Source organism: Nerophis lumbriciformis, linkage group LG14 (genome assembly GCF_033978685.3).
Source record: "Nerophis lumbriciformis linkage group LG14, RoL_Nlum_v2.1, whole genome shotgun sequence".
NCBI lineage: Eukaryota > Metazoa > Chordata > Actinopteri > Syngnathiformes > Syngnathidae > Nerophis > Nerophis lumbriciformis.
The window spans coordinates 1,434,901-1,453,363 of record NC_084561.2 but is presented as its reverse complement, the minus strand read 5'-3'; the positions used below and the strand labels follow the sequence as shown (position 1 = coordinate 1,453,363).

General features: G+C 42.1%; 1 protein-coding gene across 4 annotated transcripts in view; it reads right to left on the bottom strand.

Moving 5' to 3' along the window:
* Nucleotides 1–18,463, bottom strand: part of tle2a (TLE family member 2, transcriptional corepressor a) — a 168,429-nt gene that overhangs the window by 88,190 nt on the left and 61,776 nt on the right. For all 4 annotated transcript variants that reach the window (XM_061976257.2, XM_072914588.1, XM_072914589.1 and 1 more), the window contains one exon: nucleotides 10,944–11,107. In XM_061976257.2, coding sequence (XP_061832241.1) covers nucleotides 10,944–11,107 — 164 coding nt within the window. The remainder of the gene's footprint in view (nucleotides 1–10,943; nucleotides 11,108–18,463) is intronic.

The window sequence follows — 18,463 nt, the reverse complement described above, 5'->3', positions numbered from 1 at the left end:
AGAAACATTAACATCTTTCCCCAGTACAAACATCATGCCACAATCTAAACTTATACAAAGAAAGTTCTGTCTGGGAAACGAAGTTATTCCATTGTGCACATTGAACCTACAAACTGTGCTCTCTTAGGACGAGGGGTGGTTACTGTTCACATTCAAACCAATACGGTACTATTGTTTGTGTTAATAAATGTTACTTGTTGGATAATGGTATACATTTTTTTAATGTAACATTTAAAAATGAGCTGATAACTGTGCTGTCCAGTTGTTAGGGCCCGCATGGCCCATTGTATAAGGACTCCCAAAGGGAGTCCTTATTCAAATGGGACATAGGGACCTATTGAATTTGTAAGGTTTTATTATTATTATTATTCCGCAACTTTGCACTGCAATTTGACCCCCTTAACATACTTCAAAACTCACCAAATTTTACACACACATCAGTAATATACGGCAAAACTTTTTATCAAAAAACCAAACCTCAAAACTCAAAATTGCGCTCTAGCGCCCCCTAGGAACTCCCACTAGGAAGGTCAGAGAGACATGAAACAAAAACCTCTATGTAGGTCTGACTTAGACCTAGTTTTCATAATTGTATATCCTCGGGCAAAAATCAACAGGAAGTTGGCAATTCCCCCTTCAAGACAAAAAAGTACTAAAAACAGTCAATTTTGTCTCTTTGAGCTGTATTTTCACCCTCTTAACATGCTCCAAAACTCACCAAACTGAACACACACATCAGGACTGGCAAAAATTGCGATCTAATAAAAAACCTAACCCCAAATCTCAAAATTGCGCTCTAGCGCAATTTTTGAATAAAACGCACAAAAAACTGCTCCTTGGAAGAAAATAATGACAAAACTGCCTGTAACTCCCACTGGGAAGGTCGGAGAGACATGAAACAAAAACCTCTATGTAGGTCTCACTTAGACCTACATTTCATAGATTGACAACCCCCAGCAAGAATCAACAGGAAGTTTGCAATTTCCCCTTCAAAACAACATTTTTTTATAAACCGGTCACTTCTCTTCAAACATTATCTCCTCTGAGCGCGTTTGTTGTTTCAGCTTCAAACTAACACAGGAGAGAGATTGAACCCTTCCAAATAAAAGTTATCGAAATAATTTTTCTAACTGCTCCGGTTTTGATTTTATGAGCCTTCAAAGAACCGCTGTGCTGATGCTGCTGCGCTGATGCTGCTGTGCTGCTGTTTTCTCAAGATGGCTGCTTAAAAGCAGGAAGCACCAGCGTGCCCACACAATGCAGACAAGGTAGGTACACTAGACAAAAGTATTGGGACACTTATGACTACCACTGGACAAAAGTATTGGGACACTTACCACGACAACTGGACAAAAGTATTGGGACACTTGGGACTACAACTTGACAAAAGTATTGGGACACTTAGGACTACAACTTGCCAAAAGTATTGGGACACTTGGGACTAAAACTGGACAAAAGTATTGGGACACTTAGGACTAGCACCTGCCAAATACGCGGGCCCGACCAACGCTGCTTGCAGCTTTAATTATATCTTCTTTTCTTATGTCTCATTTGCAATGCAGTTGCACTTTCAAGACATTAGATGGCAGTACTGTGTAGTCTATCCAAGAGACGTTGTCTAACTAGGAAGTAACTTGTTTTGCTATGTTGCGCCCTAGAAGTGTTTATTATACACCAGCTGTTTAATTGTAACATTCATCTTAGTTGTAGTGTTCATTATCAAATTTGTACATGTTGAAATCGCCATGTAAAATCGCTAATGCTAATAGTAGCCTGTCTACGGCACATCCAATGTAAAATAGCATCAAGCTAATGCATTTTGGAAGAGTAGAGCCTTACTTTACATTTGAGTGTTTTTTACCAAGCATACCGTATTTTTCGGAGTATAAGTCTTTCCGGAGTATAAGTCGCACCAGCCGAAAATGCATAATAAAGAAGGAAAAAAACATATATAAGTCGCATTTTTGGGGGGAAATGTATTTGATAAAAGCCAACAGCAAGAATAGACATTTGAAAGGCAATTTAAAATAAATGAAGAATAGTGAACAACAGGCTGAATAAGTGTACGTTATATGAGGCATAAATAACCAACTGGTATGTTAACGTAACATATTATGGTAAGAGTCATTCAAATAACTATAACATATAGAACATGCTATACGTTTACCAAACAATCTGTCACTAAATCCCATGAAATCTTATACGTCTAGTCTCTTACGTCAATGAGATCAATAATATTATAATGTGTTCATCATTTCACACATAAGTCGCTCCTGAGTATAAGTCGCACCCAAACTATGAAAAAAACTGCCACTTATAGTCCGAAAAATACGGTACTTGCTTTGTTGGTGTTGAAAATGGCAACATTACTTTGAGAGAGTTTGGCGGAGTCCGCCCTCAGTGCTGCTTGACTGATTGTTTACTTGTTTTGCTATGTTGCGCCCTAGAAGTGTTTATTATACACCAGCTGTTTAATTGTAACATTCATCTTAGTTGTAGTGTTCATTATCAAATTTGTACATGTTGAAATCGCCATGTAAAATCGCTAATGCTAATAGTAGCCTGTCTATGGCACATCCAATGTAGTAAATTAGCATCAAGCTAATGCATTTTGGAAGAGTAGAGCCTTACTTTACATTTGAGTGTTTTTTACCAAGCATACCGTATTTTTCTGAGTATAAGTCTTTCCGGAGTATAAGTCGCACCGGCCGAAAATGCATAATAAAGAAGGAAAAAAACATATATAAGTCGCATTTTTGGGGGGAAATGTATTTGATAAAAGCCAACAGCAAGAATAGACATTTGAAAGGCAATTTAAAATAAATGAAGAATAGTGAACAACAGGCTGAATAAGTGTACGTTATATGAGGCATAAATAACCAACTGGTATGTTAACGTAACATATTATGGTAAGAGTCATTCAAATAACTATAACATATAGAACATGCTATACGTTTACCAAACAATCTGTCACTAAATCCCATGAAATCTTATACGTCTAGACTCTTACGTGAATGAGATCAATAATATTATAATGTGTTCATCATTTCACACATAAGTCGCTCCTGAGTATAAGTCGCACCCCCGGACAAACTATGAAAAAAACTGCCACTTATAGTCCGAAAAATACGGTACATTTGAAACAGCAATACTAATTGACAGGAATTTTACCGCGGCTTGTTGAAAATGATAACTTTTAAATCCTGAATAGGATTCAAACCTACACTAGGTGGAAGTCTGATCATTTTGTTCAGTGTAGTATGTTAAATTTGCACATAAAATATGAACACAATCTATTCACTCCACACTTATGAGCCAGCCAAATAGTTTGTTCACACATTCTTTCTGGCTTTTCCCGTTCCAAATCTCTTCCTGCCAACCTGACACAGGTCTGGTCTGAGGGATGGAATGCGAAGCTTTTCTTCCTGATCAGAATCTAATCCATTCATCTATTATTTCTATTGCAAGGCGCTCCAGGTGTTGTTGTCACACCGGGAGGGGAGCCAGGAGACCAATCAACAGCAAGGATGACTCACACGCCATCAATGCCTTCATTTGTCAAGATCAAATCAAACGAGAAAGAAGGCGTCGGCAAATATTTTGGAATTATGCAGAAATATTACGATGATGACCTGGCATTACCCTGAAAATAATATTTTTGTAGACATTCAGACAAACAGTGGAAAGAAAATCAAGTTGGTCTCAGGGACAAATAAAGAAAAAGCCAAAGACGTTCCCGGAATTCTTTAGGTTTGATTAAACTCGTACTAGAAATCATCTTGAAGTCCACAAATAATCTGCAAGGTGAAGGCGGTGAGGACAAGAACTCATAATACTCCACTATATTGGAAAAAACTCATTTATTATTCTTTATTAGGGCCCGCATGGCCCATTGTATAAGGACTCCCAAAGGGAGTCCTTATGCAATGGGACATAAGGACCTATTGAATTTGTAAGGTTTTATTCTTTATTATTATTCTTCCGCACTTTGCAGCTTTGCGCTGTAATTTGACCCCCTTAACATAAAACTCATCAAATTTAACACACACATCAGGACCTCCAAAAATTGCCTTTTAATGAAAAAAACCGAACCCCAAATTTCAAAATTGCGCTCTAGCGCCCCCTAGAAAGAAAACTGCCTCTAACTCCCAGTAGGAATGTCATAGAGACATGAAACAAAAACCTATATGTAGGTCTCACTTAGACCTACCTTTCCTTAATTAATAATAAAAAATTAATAATTTCCTCTGGCAAAAATCTACAGGAAGTTGGCAAAAAGTACTAAAAACAGTAACTTTTGCCTCTTTGAGCTGTATTTTGACCCCCTTAACATGCTTCAAAACTCACCAAACTGAACGCACACATCAGGACTGGCAAACATTGCGATCTAAAAAAAAAAACCTAACCCCAAATCTCAAAATTGCGCTCTACTGCAATTTTTTAATAAAATGCAAAAAAAACTGCTCCTCGGAAGAAAAAAAATGACAAAACTGCCTGTAACTCCCACTGGGAAGGTCGGAGAGACATAAAACAAAAACCTCTATGTAGGTCTCACTTAGACCTACATTTCATAAATTGACAACCCCCAGCAAAAATCAACAGGAAGTTTGCTATTCCCCCTTCAAAACAATTTTTTTGTAAAAACCGGTCACCTTCCTTCAAAAACGATCTCCTCTGAGCGTGTTTGTCGTTTCGCCTTCAAACTAACATAGGAGAGAGATTGAACCCTTGTGATTACAATGACAGAAGCGCTTTTTTTCTAACTGCTCCGGTTTTGATTTTATGACCCTTCAAAGACCCGCTGCGCTGCTGTTTTTTTAAGATGGCTGCTTAAAAGCAGGAAGCACCAACGTGCCCACACAATGCAGACAAGGTAGGTACACTACACAAAAGTATTGGGACACTTCAGACTAAAAGTAGACAAAAGTATTGGGACACTTATGACTATCAGTGGACAAAAGTATTGGGACATTTAGGACTAGCACCTGCCAAATATGCGGGCCCGACCAATGCTGCTTGCAGCTTTAATTATCTCTATTATTTGTACTATACACTTAGATAGAGCTTTCTTTTCTACATGTCTCCAACATATTCAACCAAATGCAAGACAGTATTCTTGCCATAGGACATTTTTACACATAAATCAACAAGTTGGAGCTTTTCTTCCTGTCACTTGCATGACCTGGAAATATGCAGCCACAACAACAAGTCTTTTAAAGGGGTACTGCACTTTTTTTGGAATTTTGCCCATCCTTCACAATCCTTATTTCGCTGCTCTTTGATCTCAGCGCTGCTCTAGATACCGTCCATCATAACATTCTATTAGCACGTATTAGTATGCAGAGGTGGGTAGTAACGCGCTACATTTACTCCGTTACATCTACTTGAGTAACTTTTGGGATAAATTGTATTTCTAAGAGTAGTTTTAATGCAACATACTTTTACTTTTACTTAAGTATATTTATAGAGAAGAAACGCTACTTTTATCTACATTCAGCTCGCTACTCGCTACTAATTTTTATCGATCTGTTAATGCACGCTTTGTTTGTTTTGGTCTGTCAGACAGACCTTCATAGTGCCTGCCTTACTGGTGACGTTTTACTTCGTTCCACCAATCAGATGCAGTCACTGGTGACGTTGGACCAATCAAACAGAGCCAGGTGGTCACATGACCTGACTTAAACAAGTTGAAAAACTTATTGGGGTGTTACCATTTAGTGGTCAATTGTACGGAATATGTACTGTACTGTGCAATCTACTAATAAAAGTTCCAATCAATCAATCAAAAGTGTGAAGGAAAAAAGACCCTTTTTTATTTCAACCGTACATCCCGTCAAAAGCCTAAAGACTGACTGCACAGTTCCTGTCTTCACAATAAAAGTGCCGCTCCATCGCGCCTGCGCTTTCAAAACAAGAGTCTCCGAAAGCCAGCGCAAACAAGCTAGCAAGCTACGGAGTTTGCCGCCAATGTATTTCTTGTAAAGTGTATAAAAACGAATATGGAAGCTGGACAAATAAGATGCCAAAAACCAACCACTTTCGTGTGGTATTAGACAGAAAGGAGGAACTTTTTTTCTCCTCCCATTGAAAACGTGGACGTTATCATCACTACTGTCTGATTACAATCAATGCAAGTCATCAGAATCAGGTAATACACCAACTTATATTCTTGTCTTCATGAAAGAAAGGAATCTATATGTGTTAAACATGCATGTATATTCATTAAAACCCCTTTAACATGCAAACAAAAACGGCAAAATAAATAAATATAAATTATATACTGTATATATCAATGTATGTATATTAAGGCTGAAACGACGCGTCGACGTAGTCAACGTCATCGGTTACGTAAATACGTCGACGCCGTTTTTGTGCGTCGGCGCGTCGCATATTTACGTCACTCTACTTTACTGTCATGGCGGAGCGCAAAGCAGACGATGCGAGCGAGGGGAAAAAAGCACGCCAAAAGTCGTCAAAAGTGTGGGAGCATTTCAATAAATGGCCTAATAATGTTGTTGTATGCACACTGTGTCGAGCGGAAATGGCCTATCATAGCAGCACAACGGCTATGAACGAACATTTGAAAAGAAAACCCCCGACAGCGTTCTTGCCATCCCCATCAACAAGTCAATCGTCCGCGTGCGTATACGTTGTCATTATTACACAAAAACATGAATGTGTCATTTGTATCTGCGTTGTAAATTCATAAACTAAAGCACCGTTTCGCTCTGAGAGGCGCGTTTGGCGTGCCTGTTCAGTGTTTACAAAGACGCGCTCCTCTTTAACGCTGTGGAGAGGCGGCGGCGGCGAGCGAGCGGCGAGGCGGGGCGCGCCGGGAGCGACGCCGCAATCGTGCCCAGGTGCGCGATCCGCGCAGTTGGAAGAGAAAAGACTTTGTGTAAAATTAAAAGATTGTAAACCTGGCAAAGCCGTCTGGCGTTCAGTCTGTCGGTCCTGAAAGAACCCCACGGCACAAGACGTGTCACAAACGCTAACGTTAATTAGTTGTGCAAATACCTTTTACAACATTAACAGTTACATATACTATGTACAAACCAACAATTAACTTTCACTTTAATCATACTATCATTGTTGTGTTATTAAGCAAAATAAGCAATACTTTTACTTTTGTTGAAATGTTTACACTGTACACTTTTTTGTATTGGATGTTTAGCTTTATTTTTGCACATTTTAAAGCAAAATAAGCAATACTTTTACTTTTGAAATGCTTATACTATTCCAGAATATTAAGATTTGCACTGGATGTTTACTTTTATATTTGCACATTAAAAAGCAAATAAGCTACTTTTAATTTTGTTAAATGTTAAAAGTTTTAAATGTTTACATTGTTACAGAATATTTTGTCATGTTGTTGTCAATGTTGACTGAGTGGCCATACTTTTTTTTTTGTAAATAAAAGCCATGCCTTTTGAAAAAACTGGCCTACATTTATTTTTTCCTCTTCATTTTAAATTTAAAAAAAAATCGGTAAAAGGAAAAATAATCTATAGATTAATCGAAAAAATAATCTATAGATTAACCGATTAATCGAAAAAAAAAATCTATAGATTAATCGATAGAAAAATAATCGTTAGCTGCAGCCCTACTGTCAACATTTAACAAGATTTCTTCAACTTGGACTTGAAAGCATAAATAGTATAAACACTTTTAACAGTATAACAGTCCTAAACAATTCCAATAGATAACATTGGTGTCATTACCTTTTTGTGGCTAAAATCCGAAAAACGTTGAAAGTTTTCCACTTGTATCGCTAGCAACGGCATTAGACTTGTGTTCTTTTGTCCCAACGTGGTCTTTTACATCGCTAATTCCTCCGTGTCCGATCGAAAAATCATGTCTGCACAAGGTGCAATTCGCGTAGTTTTCACCCTTTTTGGAACGGATAATTATTCCCGGATAGGCTTTTGAATATTCTTCACGGAATGACTGCAGTTTTCTTTTCGGTTTAAGACTCGTTTGCCATTTTTCTCCGGCTGATTCCATGATCGTTCGCTCGTTTGGAAACAATGGCAACTGGTGCCTCGTGCTTGGCAGCGGTGCTATAAATAGCCTCGCGCATGGCATTCGGAATGGCTCAATAGGAAGTTACGGGAAGCAGTGTCGATTGTCATTGTTGTTACGCGATTTCGTGAATAAAACTTTTTAAAAAATATATTTTTTTAATTAATGAAAAAACGTATTTTTTTATCACTGCAACCGTAACCCGGAATAGGTTGATGAAAACCGTACTAATTACGGGAAAACCGGAGTAGTTGGCAGGTATGCAAATATATCAAAGCTTCCTGTGCACTTAAGATGTGACTTTAAGGTTTTACTACTTACGTATAAAATACTACACGGTCTAGCTCCGTCCTATCTTGTCGATTGCATTGTACCATATGTCCCGGCAAGAAATCTGCGTTCAAAGAACTCCGGCTTATTAGTGATTCCCAGAGCCCAAAAAAAGTCTGCGGGCTATAGAGCGTTTTCTATTGGGGCTCCAGTACTATGGAATGCCCTCCCGGTAACAATTAGAGATGCTACCTCAGTAGAAGCATTTAAGTCCCATCTTAAAACTCATTTGTATACTCTAGCCTTTAAATAGACCCCCTGTTAGACCAGTTGATCTGCCGTTTCTTTTCTTTTCTCCTCTGCTCCCCTTTTCCTTGAGGGGGGGGGGGGGGGGGGCACAGGTCCGGTGGCCATGGATGAAGTGCTGGCTGTCCAGAGTCGGGACCCGGGGTGGACCGCTCGCCTGTGCATTGGCTGGGAACATCTCTGCGCTGCTGACCCGTCTCCGCTCGGGATGGTGTCCTGCTGGCCCCACTATGGACTGGACTCTTACTATTATGTTGGATCCACTATGGACTGGACTCTCACTATTATGTTAGATCTACTATGGACTGGACTCTCTCACTATTATGTTAGATCCACTATGGACTGGACTCTCACTATTATGTTAGATCTACTATGGACTGGACTCTCTCACTATTATGTTAGATCCACTATGGACTGGACTCTCACACTATTATGTTAGATCCACTATGGACTGGACTCTCACTATTATGTTAGATCCACTATGGACTGGACTCTTACTATTATGTTGGATCCACTATGGACTGTACTCTTACTATTATGTTAGATCCACTATGGACTGGATTCTCACTATTATGTTAGATCCACTATGGACTGGACTCTTACTATTATGTTGGATCCACTATGGACTGTACTCTCACTATTATGTTAGATCCACTATGGACTGGACTCTTACTATTATGTTGGATCCACTATGGACTGGACTCTCACTATTATGTTAGATCCACTATGGACTGGACTCTTACTATTATGTTAGATCCACTATGGTCTGGACTCTTACTATTATGTTAGATCCACTATGGACTGGACTCTTACTATTATGTTGGATCCACTATGGACTGGACTCTCACTATTATGTTAGATCTACTATGGACTGGACTCTCACTATTATGTTAGATCCACTATGGACTGGACTCTTACTATTATGTTGGATCCACTATGGACTGGACTCTCACTATTATGTTAGATCCACTATGGACTGGACTCTTACTATTATGTTGGATCCACTATGGACTGGACTCTCACTATTATGTTAGATCCACTATGGACTGGACTCTTACTATTATGTTGGATCCACTATGGACTGGACTCTCACTATTATGTTAGATCCACTATGGACTGGACTCTTACTATTATGTTGGATCCACTATGGACTGGACTCTCACTATTATGTTAGATCCACTATGGACTGGACTCTTACTATTATGTTGGATCCACTATGGACTGGACTCTCACTATTATGTTAGATCCACTATGGACTGGACTCTTACTATTATGTTGGATCCACTATGGACTGGACTCTCACTATTATGTTAGATCCACTATGGACTGGACTCTTACTATTATGTTGGATCCACTATGGACTGGACTCTCACTATTATGTTAGATCCACTATGGACTGGACTCTTACTATTATGTTGGATCCACTATGGACTGGACTCTCACTATTATGTTAGATCCACTATGGACTGGACTCTTACTATTATGTTGGATCCACTATGGACTGGACTCTCACTATTATGTTAGATCCACTATGGACTGGACTCTTACTATTATGTTGGATCCACTATGGACTGGACTCTCACTATTATGTTAGATCCACTATGGACTGGACTCTTACTATTATGTTGGATCCACTATGGACTGGACTCTCACTATTATGTTGGATCCACTATGGACTGGACTCTCACAATATTATGTCAGACCCACTCGACATCCATTGCTTTCGGTTTCCCCTAGAGGGGGGGGGGGGTTACCCACATATGCGGTCCTCTCCAAGGTTTCTCATAGTCATTCACATCGACGTCCCACTGGGGTGAGTTTTTCCTTGCCCTTATGTGGGCTCTGTACCGAGGATGTCGTTGTGGCTTGTGCAGCCCTTTGAGACACTTGTGATTTAGGGCTATATAAATAAACATTGATTGATTGATTGATTGAACTTATTGCAACCTGGTCCAAACAAGGACAGCTTTACAAGAACACACACACACACACACACACACACACACACACGTTTCCGCAGTAGCCACAGGGGTTGAGGACTGTAGATGGGCGGGTGCACAAAAGAAGTTTGAAGGGTGAGGCGGAGGGTTGGGGGGGGATTTTGGCCGGCTAAATGAAAGCTGGATGAGAGGATAAGAGTGGGAGTGGGGGGTTATGTGAAGGTGTGCCAAAGGGGGCAGGGCTTGGGGGGATGAAAGAAAAAGCGGTGACACATAGCGAGCTCAAATCCTCCATTCTTCACATATTCTCTGCACACCGTCCCTCCAATAATATATCATCCAACATGGCGTATTAACACAAACATGCAGCCTGAGGGGGGGAACTCTTTCAGCCTAAACACTCACCTGTGGTACTGGGTCTGCAGGAACTGGAACTCCTCCTTGATGCGGTCCAAAGTCTCTGGGTATGTCAGTTTCAGCGACTGGGCGGTCCCCGACGCGGCGGCGGCTGCTGCTGCGGCGGCCGCCACCACAGAGGCCGAGGACCCTGGGGGTGGCTGCAGAGGAGCCTGCGGAGGGAGATTATATTTGAATACAACTCGGTACTTATACGAGATGCAACAGTCAGGCAAAAGCGCGTTGGGTGGACAGTGAGGGGGCGGGGCTAGAGTGCGGGGGCGGGCCTCGCCAGATGTGAACGGGTCACAAAGACTTGGAGCAGCATGAGCTTCTTAGCCAAATGAGCACACATTGTTTCACAGCCAGCCTGAGAGGGAGAAAGAGAAAGGACCGTGGAGTCCTCAGAACCCCCCCCCCGCGCCTTGGCTGCCCTCTCTGCGGGGTCCACAGCAATTAGGAGACTACAAGCAGAAGTGTAATGCTGGAGGACACGCAGACAAAAGAAGGCGGAGAGCTGGGCGGCGAGGACGGTGCGGCGTGGGGGAGGAGGGGGGGCGGGGGGTCCTCTCAGTTTGTCCGTCTACCCGACTCTCTGTCAACAACATCACAGAATTCACTCGCCGACGGCCACGGGCCAGTTCTCCAGCTCTGGAAAGGTCGAGTAGTTAGTGGAGTGATAGTACGGACTACTAAAAGACGAAAATAAATGTTCCATCCCATCCATCCATCTTCTTCCGCTTATCTGAGGTCGGGTCGCGGGGGCAGCAGCCTAAGCAGGGAAGCCCAGACTTCCCTCTCCCCAGCCACTTCGTCCAGCTCCTCCCGGGGGACCCCGAGGCGTTCCCAGGTCAGCCGGGAGAGATAGTCTTCCCAGCGTGTCCTGGGTCTTCCCCGTGGCCTCCTACCGGTCGGACGTGCCCGAAACACCTTCCTAGGGAGGCGTTCGGGTGGCATCCTGACCAGATGCCCGAACCACCTCATCTGGCTCCTCTCCATGTGGAGGAGCAGCGGCTTTACTTTGAGCTCCCCCCGGATGGCAGAGCTTCTCACCCTATCTCTAAGGGAGAGCCCCGCCACTCGGCGGAGGAAACTCATTTCGGCCGCTTGTACCCGTGATCTTGTCCTTTCGGTCATGACCCAAAGCTCATGACCATAGGTGAGGATGGGAACGTAGATCGACCGGTAAATCGAGAGCTTTGCCTTCCGGCTCAGCTCCTTCTTCACCACAACGGATCGATACAGCGTCCGCATTACTGAATACGCCGCACCGATCCGCCTGTCGATCTCACGATCCACTCTTCCCCCACTCGTGAACAAGACTCCGCGGTACTTCAACTCCTCCACTTGGGGCAAGATCTCCTCCCCAACCCGGAGATGGCACTACACCCTTTTCCGGGAGAGAACCATGGACTCGGACTTGGAGGTGCTGATTCCCATCCCAGTCACTTCACACACGGCTGCGAACCGATCCAGTGAGAGCTGAAGATCTTGGCCAGAGGAAGCCATCAGGACCACATCATCTGCAAAAAGCAGAGACCTAATCCTGCAGCCACCAAACCAGATCCCCTCAACGCCCTGACTGCGCCTAGAAATTCTGTCCATAAAAGTTATGAACAGAATGGGTGACAAAGGGCAGCCTTGGCAGAGTCCAACCCTCACTGGAAACGTGTCCGACTTACTGCCGGCAATGCGGACCAAGCTCTGACACTGATCATACAGGGAGCGAACTGCCACAATAAGACAGTCCGTTACCCCATACTCTCTGAACACTCCCCACAGGACTTCCCGGGGTACACGGTCGAATGCCTTCTCCAAGTCCACAAAGCACATGTAGACTGGTTGGGCAAACTCCCATGCACCCTCAAGGACCCTGCCGAGAGTATAGAGCTGGTCCACAGTTCCACGACCAGGACCAAAACCACACTGTTCCTCCTGAATCCGAGGTTCGACTATCCGGCGTAGCCTCCTCTCCAGTACACCTGAATAGACCTTACCGGGAAGGCTGAGGAGTGTGATCCCACGATAGTTGGAACACACCCTCCGGTTCCCCTTCTTAAAGAGAGGAACCACCACCCCGGTCTGCCAATCCAGAGGAATGTTCAAATAATTATATTGCTTTGTCTGACTGTGGCGTGTTTTTTGAAGAAACATTGTTTGTACATCAATGGCGTCCGCAGCGCACAGCTGGGCGATACTCATGAAAAATATATCACGGTATAAGTTTTTGATACAGGTGGATATCAATAACCAGGGCTGGAATTTAACCGCAGCAAGTGCCGCGACCGCCCTCGTCGTTTGCCGTAATGCCCCAAAAATGTACTTTACTGACTTTTTACTTACTAATGTACAAGGCATGTAACAATAAACGGTATAATGAGAATTTGCGATAAAATTCCAGACGGTTCGTATTAAGTCTAATTTTTTAATTACCAAAAAAAACCTCATTTATTAATGCATTTTCGGCAACACGCAGTCAACACTAGCGTCGTTTGGCTTGATAATCATGGCGGACTAACTACACAGACTTTGCTCGGGAGATTTCCCCTCGGAGTAAATGGAGCCAAGCGCTTGGTTTAACATCATTTTCCCTCGCTTCCCGCCGTGCGTTTAAGAGCACACTTCTGTGTTTAGATGGAGACAGGTGTGGACAATATTAGAGACACTTGTCCCCACACTAGAAGTATACAAAAACTATTTGATGGTGCTTTCCTTTCCTCAATACAGCGTCCATCAGCTGCTGTGACAGAGTTAATGAGGTGAGGAAACATGCAGCAGGCGATGTGTCGTGAACGTTGTCACAACTTGTTTATAAAGTCTTTACTTTGTTTACTGGGATGTCCACTCCTCCTTTATTCAACTGCAAACTGTATCAGTGTTCAAATAACATCAATACTGGCTATAATGTTTTGTCATCTCATCGAACTGAACGAATGCAGTGAAGATTGTGTATTCGATGTGAGAGGTGTCACTACGGTTTTTTTTGTTGTTGTTGGCCAAACTGTTGTACTGAAACACTAGGGAGGCATTGGAGAAGAACAAAGATTGTTTATTTTCATTAGCCAAACTGCTTTGAGTTTTATAAGTGTTTTTTACATGACTTGTGTTTTTTTCATGTCACAAAGGTAATACTTCAAAAATCATTCATGTGACAGCATTTTGTTAATGTTTTACTGTTTATAGTTAATTCCTGTTCGACATATTTCTGGTCAAACTCTTAATGGATCTGTCCTGATACAGTATCTACATGTACATATAAATGTACATAACTTTAAAAAAATAAAAAAATAAAAAGTCCCTCTATCAAAATGTAAAAATAGAGATGAAGGTAATGACAAAATGCTGACGAGTTGATATCATTAAATATTTTTTTTTTTTTAACTAATATGTGTCTATAAATATAAGAATAATGTTTACAAATGACATGATAGTATTACGTTATTGTGGGGCGGTATAGCTCGGTTGGTAGAGCGGCCGTGCCCGCAACTTCAGGGTTGCAGGTACGATCCCCGCTTCCGCCATCCTAGTCACTGTCGTTGTGTCCTTGGGCAAGACACTTTACCCACCTGCTCCCAGTGCCACCCACACTGCTTTAAATGTAACTTAGATATTGGCTTTCACTATGTAAAGCGCTTTGAGTCACTTGAGAAAAGCGCTATATAAAATATAATTCACTTCACGTTCACACCCCAACACGGCTTTACCTAACAATCAGTAATAATGATTTCAATATTGATAGCAAAAATCTTAATTATTACTTAGACCATAATTGGCAGCCCTTGATCTCATACATGAACACTATTTTTATCTTTATGGACAAAAAGTGCAGTTAAGTCTTATGGCCATCAGATGCCATCTTTCAAAATTATTGTATTTATATATATATATATATATATATATATATATATATGTATATATATATATATATTGTTTTGTTGTGGTGGTGGGTGGGTGACAGCAACCACCCACCCACCACCACGAAAAGAATACCTACCGGAATCAATAAAAGGCTATCGATGCTGTCATCTAGCAAAGCTGAATTTGACCAAGCAACCCCCCCGTACCAAAAAGCCCTTGATGAAAGCGGATACAATTGCACCCTCACCTATGAACCCACGCCAGGAAACCAGCCAAAAAAGAACAGAAAACGAAACGACATCATCTGGTACAACCCCCCATACAGCAAAAACGTCTCAACTAACATTGGACACAAATTCCTCAATCTGATTGACAAACACTTTCCCAAAGGCAACATCCTAAGAAAAGTATTCAACAAGAACAACATTAAATTGAGCTACAGCTGCATGAACAATATACGACAAATCATCTCAAACCACAACAAAACAATTGCAAATGAGCCGTCGGCCCCCGGACAGAGCGACTCCAAAACCAACAAAGGCTGTAACTGTCGAAAGAAACCTGATTGCCCTCTCAACGGGGGGTGCTTACAAACATCAGTTGTCTACCAATCTAAGGTAATACGCAAGGACATTAACACATCCGACACATATGTAGGATTAACCGAGGGAGAATTCAAAACCAGATGGAACAATCACAAGGCTTCTTTCAGGAACCAAAACCTGCGAAATACCACAGAACTCAGCAAACACATTTGGGACCTCAAAGACAATAATGTTGAATATTCAATAACATGGCAAATTCTTGCATCCAGCACACCTTACAATAGTGGTAATAAAAAATGCAACCTATGCTTGAAAGAGAAACTGTTTATTATTTACCGTTCAGACCTGTCATCCCTCAACAAGCGCAGCGAAATTGTAACAGCATGCCGCCATAGACGGAAACACCTCCTAGGTAACACATGAGCCAATCACCACGCCCCTAGGCCAGCCTGTACCCACCCACTCTGTGCCCTATATAAACCATGGTATGCGAATGCTCCCATTAAAATCTCCTGATGATTGAGGGTACCCCCCCTCATGAAACAGGCCTGTAGAGATGAAATAGTCTTGTGATTTTTTCCCCACACATACATATATATATATATATATATATATGTATATATATTAGAGATTGCGGACACAACCGCGGAGTCCGCGGATTATCCGCGGTTCGAGCGGTTGAAATAAAAATGTTTTAAATTTTATCCGCGGGTTGGGTCGGGCGGTTGAAATTAAAAAAAATTAGATTTTAAATAGATTCAGGCGGGTGGCAGTTAAACCAATTGGGAAATATATATACATAGTTAAATGTTGTTACCCACATACGAAAAACGAGCAGGCACCTGCAGCATATGCCACAACAGAAGAAGAAAAAAAAAAGAGATGACAACGCCGGCAGCAAACGTGGTACGCGACAAACTAAAAAAGGGAATACTAAAGACCAGGGGAAAAAAAGGCCAGAAAAGTTCAGCGTGGACTCGTTTTTATGAGGTTGTAAATCAGGATGATAGTAATGCTGGCTACGTGATTTGCAAGAGCTGCGACGCTGTTTATGTCTACGACAGTCACAAAACCGGGACATCTAACATGGTGCATCACATTTGTGCAAAACCCCGAACCTCCACAAACACCCTGAGCATGAGCAGTTTCGTCCGCCGTGATCCCAGAAGAGTGCCACAGGATGTTAAAACAAGATAGAACGCAGCTGCCTGCAGCAGTTTGAGTGGCGCGAGCGCTCTTGGAGGTGCGCTCAGCGCGGCTCCCAGATGATTGCGCACTGGTGTGCGTCTGGGCCGTGACAGCGTGGCACGCATTGAATGTCTCTGCTGAATTGGATCAGTCTCCTTTCTTTAACAGGCAAAAGCTTTATAACCTCACTAATGCCTTGCATCGTCTATATTAGATATATAACAACGGGCGGGTGCGGTTTTGATTAAATGTTAGATCGGGTGGATGGCGGATGGTTGACGACTTTTGTGATGCGGTTGCGGATGAAATAATTGCCTATCCGCGCATCTCTAATATATATATATACACAGGTAAAAGCCAGTAAATTAGAATATTTTGAAAAACTTGATTTATTTCAGTAATTGCATTCAAAAGGTGTAACTTGTACATTATATTTATTCATTGCACACAGACTGATGCATTCAAATGTTTATTTCATTTCATTTTGATGATTTGAAGTGGCAACAAATGAAAATCCAAAATTCCGTGTGTCACAAAATTAGAATATTACTTAAGGCTAATACAAAAAAGGGATTTTTAGAAATGTTGGCCAACTGAAAAGTATGAAAATGAAAAATATGAGCATGTACAATACTCAATACTTGGTTGGAGCTCCTTTTGCCTCAATTACTGCGTTAATGCGGCGTGGCATGGAGTCGATGAGTTTCTGGCACTGCTCAGGTGTTATGAGAGCCCAGGTTGCTCTGATAGTGGCCTTCAACTCTTCTGCGTTTTTGGGTCAGCAGATGACATGGCACCCCAAACCATCACTGATGGTGGAAACTTTACACTAGACTTCAGGCAACGTGGATCCTGTGCCTCTCCTGTCTTCCTCCAGACTCTGGGACCTCGATTTCCAAAGGAAATGCAAAATTTGCATGGTTGGGTGATGGTTTGGGGTGCCATGTCATCTGCTGGTGTCGGTCCACTCTGTTTCCTGAGATCCAGGGTCAACGCAGCCGTCTACCAGCAAGTTTTAGAGCACTTCATGCTTCCTGCTGCTGACCTGCTCTATGGAGATGGAGATTTCAAGTTCCAACAGGACTTGGCGCCTGCACACAGCGCAAAATCTACCCGTGCCTGGTTTACGGACCATGGTATTTCTGTTCTAAATTGGCCCGCCAACTCCCCTGACCTTAGCCCCATAGAAAATCTGTGGGGTATTGTGAAAAGGAAGATGCAGAATGCCAGACCCAAAAACGCAGAAGAGTTGAAGGCCACTATCAGAGCAACCTGGGCTCTCATAACACCTGAGCAGTGCCAGAAACTCATCGACTCCATGCCACGCCGCATTAACGCAGTAATTGAGGCAAAAGGAGCTCCAACCAAGTATTGAGTATTGTACATGCTCATATTTTTCATTTTCATACTTTTCAGTTGGCCAACATTTCTAAAAATCCCTTTTTTGTATTAGCCTTAAGTAATATTCTAATTTTGTGACACACGGAATTTTGGATTTTCATTTGTTGCCACTTCAAATCATCAAAATTAAATGAAATAAACATTTGAATGCATCAGTCTGTGTGCAATGAATAAATATAATGTACAAGTTACACCTTTTGAATGCAATTACCGTATTTTCCGCACTATAAGGCGCACCTAAAAACCACAAATTTTCTCAAAAGCTGACAGTGCGCCTTATAACCCGGTGCGCTTTATTACGATTCATTTTCATAAAGTTTCGATCTCGCAACTTCGGTAAACAGCCGCCATCTTTTTTCCCGGTAGAACAGGAAGCGCTTCTTCTTCTACGCAAGCAACCGCCAAGGAAAGCACCCGCCCCCATAGAACAGGAAGCGCTTCTTCTTCTACTGTAAGCAACCACCCGCCCCCGGAAGAAGAAGAAAAAACGCGCGGATATCACCGTACGTTTCATTTCCTGTTTACATCTGTAAAGAC